Genomic DNA, 7,500 nt, shown 5'->3' with positions numbered 1-7,500 from the left:
ATATATATATATATATTATATATATATATATATAATATGTACTGGTAATCTTCTTAGGCACGAAGATATAGTAATTCAGTTGTATTCCTCATAGGAAAATGAAAATGGTATGTCTCAGAAAATGCCCAACAGTTTCGTCCTCCAATGGACCTCTTCCTTAATAAACGCTCCAAGAAGAGTTCCATTGGAGGACGAAACTGTTGGGCATTTTCAGGGACATCACCATTTATTTTCATTTTCCTGTGTGAAATGCAACTGAATATTATATAGTATATGTTTAGTTCATTGGTATGGTAGAAAATCATGCTTTACATTCTCAATGCCCATGGTCCGCTCCGACTACCCCTACCAGTCGACTTTCGTATGAATGGGTACCAGCATGGGCTGGGAGTCAAAGAAAGGCCATCCACCCAAAAGATCTTGCTGATAACCGTACGGCTGGATGACACCTTCTGTTGCCACCCGCTGTAAAGGGATAAAGGCTTCTATATATATATATATATATATATATATATATATATATATAATATATATATATATATATATATATATATTATAGTATATATATACATACATAATACATATATATATCCTATATATCTATATATGTATATATATACATATATATATATATATATATATATATATCTATATATATATATATATATATATATATATTATATATACTATATATATATATATACGTGTGTGTGTGTGTGTATGTATATTCATCCATCGTTTTTCAGAAATAAAAGTAGCATTTTTACGTGGAATCATTTGCTTCCTCGTATCCCTCTTGGATATTTGTCTATTTACACATGACATGTATGTGTATGCATGAAGAACTCGATCACGAAATATATAAAACGTGATGCTATGTATAAATAAAGGTAATGCCACGGAGGAAAATGAGAAAACGAGAACTGCCGAGATCTTTTGGTCTTAATGACCCTTTTAATATAACCTTTATTTATGTGTATGCATGTATGTATGTATGTTGGCACTATACATAAAACATACTCGCAAATTGTGGATTTTTTTTTCATAAGTCGACTAAACTTTGATCTCTTCTTTTCAGGTCGCTCTATGACAACAACATCAAGACGATCCAGAATGGCACCTTTGACACACTCGCCAGTATCCAGACTCTGTGAGTATCAGATGATTCATGTGAAGCCTTCTCATTTATTTATTTATTTATTTATCTCCAGTAATTAATTATATTTTTCTTGTTTTGGCCGTGCAATATTTTCGATTTTAATTTATCCCGATATTAGGTTCCTCGATTTTTTCAAGTTCCACGATTTTTATTATGATGATTTGTATGTCAACCCTTATTTATTTTGCTTTTCAAAAAATATAATTTTGTTTAATCATGTTAGTATTCGTTTTTTCCTTTTATTCTCGTTGTGCGTATTAGGCAAGATTATATTGGTATCAATAATTATTGTCTATAATCTTAATTGAAGAGCAGAATTTATGGAATGATCCCATTTGTTATGATTGTCAGTTGGCTATTTTGTGTCTTTTCCTATAGTACGTATTTTTTGTGTATTCATTTTCATAGGCTGAACGTAATTGTTACCTAACATTTTATATAAAAGTTGATATTAAGTAGTCGTAGGCTTAAAATATTTCATATTTCTTGAAAACCGCCTGGACCCATGTTTACCTTTGCCCCTTTTACACCTACCTAACGACGCCTTCCTTTAGCCTGCCTCTTTTAGTTTCGTTCCCGCGGTATTAGCGCTATTTATACTTGACACTTCTGGGTAATGAATACCCCGTAAATGATACTGGGAAGTGTCCCAACATATGCATTGCTCGGGCGGTTTTCCCAAGAAATGTTACTCCCCCTGAAGACCCCCCGGGGACTGAGCCAGTGAGGATCTCGATAAACTTTTTTTTTTTTTCTCCAGTTCTTTTTATCTTTTATGTATTTTTATCTCTGTTTCTTATCCTGGCTACTAACTTGAACCCGGTCGCGTGGGGCGTTGACAAGAACATTTTGGTTTTACTTGATCTTTTATGAAATGCTTTCCTATTATTGAGTGAAGGATGGATAGATAGAATAATATACATACAAACACATGTATTGTATATATATATAGATATATATATATATATATCTATATATATATATATATATATATATATATATATATATATATATATAGCTCGTGTACGCATATGAACCACGGTGATGTAAAAAAATAATAATAATTATCACACACACACAGTTTTATATATTATATATATATACTATATATATATATATTAGATATATATATTATATATATACGTCACTGAAGTCGTGATTTCTCCTCTGTCCCTGGGCTCTGGCTCGAACCCACTAGAGGACGAAATTATTATCAACTAAAAAAATTCCCCTTCGGTTAATTTCGAGGTAGAGCGAATTGGATATTAAAGGACATTTGTAGCTCGGTGTACGCATATGAACCACGGTGATGTAATAAAAATTATCACACACACTTTATTTATATATATATATATATATATATATATATATATATATATATATATATATAAATGTGTGTGTGTGATAATTTTTATTACATCACCGTGGTTCATATGCGTACACCGAGCTACAAATGTCCTTAATATCCCAATTCGCTCTACCTCGAAATTAACCGAAGGGGAATTTTTTTAGTTGATAATAATTTCGTCCTCTAGTGGGTTCGAGCCAGAGCCCAGGGGACAGAGGAGAAATCACGACTTCAGTGACGTGTATATATATATATATATATATATATACTATATATATATATATAATATTATATATATATATATATATAATATATGGAAAGCTTCTCTTTATCGCAATATTTTAATGCGCTCTTTGTCCTTAAATATAACTTTTCATATTGGTTAGGGTGATGGTAAGAGGAGGGGAAATAGGTGATGTTTGCGGCCAGGGAGGGAGGGAGGGAGGGAGGGAGGGAGGGACCCCCGGGGGTGGTTATGGACAGCAGGGTCTGGAAAGGTCGAGAGGTGATCGTTTGACGACATGGAAGTTTATGGAAGTGTCCACCATCGCGCCGGACACCGATGGGCCCGATAACATCTTTTTGGAGGGGGTTATTTAACTTCGCCTAGTGTCCTATTCGTTTCCATTATACGCCGTTGGCCGTGACACCTCAATGGCGACATCTCTCACCTTGTTTATGGCGTTGGACAACAAGCATGGGAGAAGGAAAAGAAGGCGTGAGACAGAGAGAGAGAGAGATATTCTTGTATAGGTTTAGCGTAAATGTATGCATATATATATATATTATATATATATATATAGATATATATATATATATATATATATATTGTATGTACACTTCATGTCATTCAGTTTCCCCTCTGAAATGAAAGGCGTTCCAGAGATCGAAAGTCCGCAGTGAATCGTGGTCTTTGCCTGAGAGAAACTGAATATAACGGTTGCATATTAAAATATTGAATGAATTTAAAAATGAAATGTTTAATCAGAGAGAGAGAGAGAGAGAGAGAGAGAGAGAGAGAGAGAGAGAGAGAGAGAGAGAGAGAGAGAGAGAGAGAGATTTATGTCTGCCTGCGTGGAGGAATATTGAAGAGAAGAGTACGAACACATGATAAATACATGCTATTTCATCATTCGAAATACCTCTTCAGTGATATACCTCTTTAATTTTTAAATTACGCTTTCACGCCTATTACGTGCCTGATATTGGGAGAGGTGGGTCCTAATAAGATTGGTTTTGCTTCGGTGAAATGGGAGATGATTTTTTTTTTCTTTTTTATCGTCCTGCGAGCTTCTTATTTTGATGCGAGTGAAATTCAACGGAAATAATTTCTTGGGGTTTTCCGAAGTTTTTTTCTCTTTCTTCATCTTTTTACTTTGAAGCAAGATGAATATTGGTAATGGCAGAGAAAGGAATTATGTGATAAAGAAAATCAATAATTGACGTCTTATCACGATAGGTTCATAAATAAACTCGAATGAAAAATATATAATTAATATACTTGCTGTGAGTAGAAATATAATTCTCTCTCTCTCTCTTCTCTCTCTCTCTCTCTCTCTCTCTCTCTCTCTCTCTCTCTCTCATAGTTTCTTAAGGAACAAAAGAACTCGTGGTGAGGATGTAGAAAAAGCAAAAAACTTTTCAGATATAGATTCGGGAAAGAGGAAAAAGTCGAAATGGATTTAAAAATGACAAAGTATTGGAGCCTTTGAAAGGAGTCCTTCGTTCTCTGACAAGCTCTGTCTGGAAAAATTGCTTATTAACTTGTTCTGTCTGACAGCCGATTATATTAACGATGAATGCTGTTGTTATTCGAAATGAGCCGACTTTCTTTGCGAAACAGTTGAAAATGATGACATTTTCTCAAACATGCTTTCCCAGAAGGCAGTGTAAATAAAGAAGAACCATCTGAGAGAAGATAATTATAGATTCGTACATGTGAAAACAACAGGCAAATCGAATTAAGAAATTGTTGAATAAGTAAATAAGTTCACAATTAAATTCTTTCATAAATTATTACGCGCAATGCTGGCTCTGCGACAATCACTTGGAATTTGGTAAGTCAGAAGATTTAAGGGAGTAACTAATAGTCATAGTTGGTCTTATCACAATACTTACTGAAGCTCCTCTCTATTTCCAATGCGGGTGCCCTTGAGACAGGCAGCTAATCCTCAAAGGATGGAAGGATAGTCGCTGTGGCAACAGAATCAATAATAGAACACTCCTACTAACGAAAGAAATGTAGATATTTAAAAGGCATTATTCCTTTCGACATAGTTCGTTCTTCTTCCTGGGTGATATCCGCGAGAAGCCGACAGATCTCGAATCATTGACGATGAATATTTGTTAGGGTCGGCCAATGTCATTCCAAACAGTTAGATGACATCAACTGAATACAACTGATGAAGGGAATCCGTCAAATCCTTGTTCAGCGCGATGCGAATAGGATCGTTATAAGATGATTTCGCAAACATAATGTATGATTAGTATCTCACTTGGGAATACGTATTGTCTGTTTTACCCAGTGGTTTGCAGATCTGTCGTGGATGCTCAACAGCAGAAGGTTGTTTCATTGGAAACTCGAGGTCTCCAGAAGTGGTCAGGTAGTTACATGCATTCAAGGGCACACATTTTGGGGCCCTACTCTGCATGATACTCATATGCATTATTATTCCCCATCGGTTTCTGTGATCGTATAAACAGTCATCGTAACCTGTTTTCTTCAGATTATTGAAAAGTTTTACGTCGCCTTTTTAGTGAATGACATATAAATGACTGACTGTAGAATTACCACGTCTTAACTCCTCTTGAGTTATAGTTAATGCGCTGTGACATCGTAATTTCTTGTCAATCACTGCTATGACATTGTAAGTATCTAACTTCATGATGCTATCCAACAGTTTTTTATTATTATTATTATTATTATTATTATTATTATTATTATTATATTATTATTTTTAGTAGTAGTAGTAGTAGTAGTAGTAGTAGTAGTAGTAGTAGTAGTAGTAGTAGTCATTAATTAATTAATTAAAATGTTCACTCCGAACACGCCAAAAATTATACTGGCTTCGTAACCAAGCTTCCGAAGAGTAAAAGTTCGTATTTAAAAATACATTGTTTTTTCCCCAACTTGAATTAAGAAATTTATATACCCAACTGAAAAAGAAAACTCGTTTATATGTAAATACATCTTTTCTCCAGACTGAAATAAAAATATTATATACCCAACTAAGCAAGAAGAATGGCGTCTATTTCCAATATACCAAACCAAAGATCCGGTTCTTTTGTATCGAACGCCTCTCACTGGACAGTTACAAATCGCCCACATTTGTCATGCGAGGAGATCGGGAAGAAAAAATATGTACAGTTAAGCAACTAACAACTAGAGAGGAGCCACTGTGGTGTGACATACGATATGCCATATTACAAGGGAGCATACACCGTGTGGTTTTCATGCTATGTAAAAGCGAATTGAAATATAGATGCATAAATTTTTATCTGTTCACTCGTATCAGTTGCAGTGTCAGTTGTTGTTCTTAAAGTTTAATGTTGGTTCTGTGCCACTTTTATGCACTTTTTCACTCTGCTGGATATTTTGTTTTTTATTCTGATACCGTATTGATCTTTTATTATTATTAATATATATTTTTAGATATATTAATTTAGTTTTTATCGGTTCATTTTTATCGTCATCTGCATTTTATTGTAACACTGTTTCCTTTGATCTCTTTATCCACAGACTGGTACCGCTTACGTTTTCTGTGGACGATTGTTTAGGCGTTCACGGTATTTACAAGAATGTAGCGCCTCAGTGGCGTGGTCGGTATGGTCTTGGTGTACCACCTCGATGGCCGCGAGTTCTACTCTCGGGCATTCCATTGAGATGTGAGAGATGTGTATTTCTGGTAATAGAAGTTTACTCTCGACGTGGTTCGGAAGCCATGTAAAGCCGTCGGTCCCGTTGCTGAATAACCACTGGTTCCATGCAACGTAAAAACACCATACAAAAAAACAAGAATGTGTATTGCACCGCTAGCATTTCACCTCAAGAAAATAAAATTCCAGCGGTACAATTCACATTCTTGTTGAAAAATCGCATTAACGTCTTAAACAATCTTCCACAGGAAACATAAGCGGTAGCAATATGTTGTGCGTTAACCTGGCCGAAGTCCGTGTATTTACGAGTCATTTCAATACCAGCCTCGTACTGCGGATTTACTTATTTTTGACTGCCTAATACACACCATGTAGAGGGCCGCTAATCTTCCCCCGGACTTAGCAATTATTTGAGTTTATAACCATTTCATTATCTTTCGATGCTGCAAAAAAACATGGGAACTAGCCAGGCAAGCTTCCACAAAATTAGAAGCACATATTTAAAATAAACAACTTTTTAACTTATATAACATTCTTTTATTTTTGAACAATAATCCTGAACCGCATCTTAATTTCTAGGATTTCCATGACGCCTGACGACTTTAAGTAATGGCGATATTAGATATATAATGCATTTTTATGACTTTTATTTTTTTTCTCTCTCGAAGTACGAGTAAGAACGTTTTAGCTAAATAAAGGTTTGTCCATCTTGTTCAACGATTTTTTCCTATAAATTAAGGGATTAGATAGTTACTGAATGAAAGGCATTAGAATTTCTCCGCAGTAGAGCAGTTTGTTTTAGCCCTCGTGACTTTTTATTCTCATCCATTCCAGACTTTGACAATGAACGACTCCGACACAATCAAAGATGAACCTTCTATGTAAATTAGCATTACAGTAGGACCACGATTAGGCAAAGAAAGTTCCAAAGAGCCACCTATAGCTAGAATATCTTCTTATTTACAAGGATATTTAAGAATATATAGCTCAGGTTAGTTCTTATGAGTTTACATCAGGTTATCATAATAAATATGAAATAAACTGCTGAAACTTGGGTGGTGAAGTTTGCTTAAAACCAAGTATACATAAAAATAACTTGATTGTGGAGTTATTGTTA

The 7,500-nt window shown here is 34.7% G+C and overlaps 1 protein-coding gene across 1 annotated transcript in view; it reads left to right on the top strand.

The window, feature by feature from the left end:
• The window catches only part of LOC135221781 (protein slit-like), a 558,755-nt gene that overhangs the window by 479,490 nt on the left and 71,765 nt on the right, over positions 1–7,500 (top strand). Inside the window, exon 7 of the mRNA XM_064259629.1 lies at positions 1,079–1,150. Coding sequence (XP_064115699.1) covers positions 1,079–1,150 — 72 coding nt within the window. The remainder of the gene's footprint in view (positions 1–1,078; positions 1,151–7,500) is intronic.

The sequence above is a fragment of the Macrobrachium nipponense genome, chromosome 3 (genome assembly GCF_015104395.2).
Source record: "Macrobrachium nipponense isolate FS-2020 chromosome 3, ASM1510439v2, whole genome shotgun sequence".
Taxonomy (NCBI): domain Eukaryota; kingdom Metazoa; phylum Arthropoda; class Malacostraca; order Decapoda; family Palaemonidae; genus Macrobrachium; species Macrobrachium nipponense.
The sequence above is the reverse complement of the archived record's forward strand: the minus strand, read 5'-3'. Positions and strand labels throughout refer to the sequence as shown.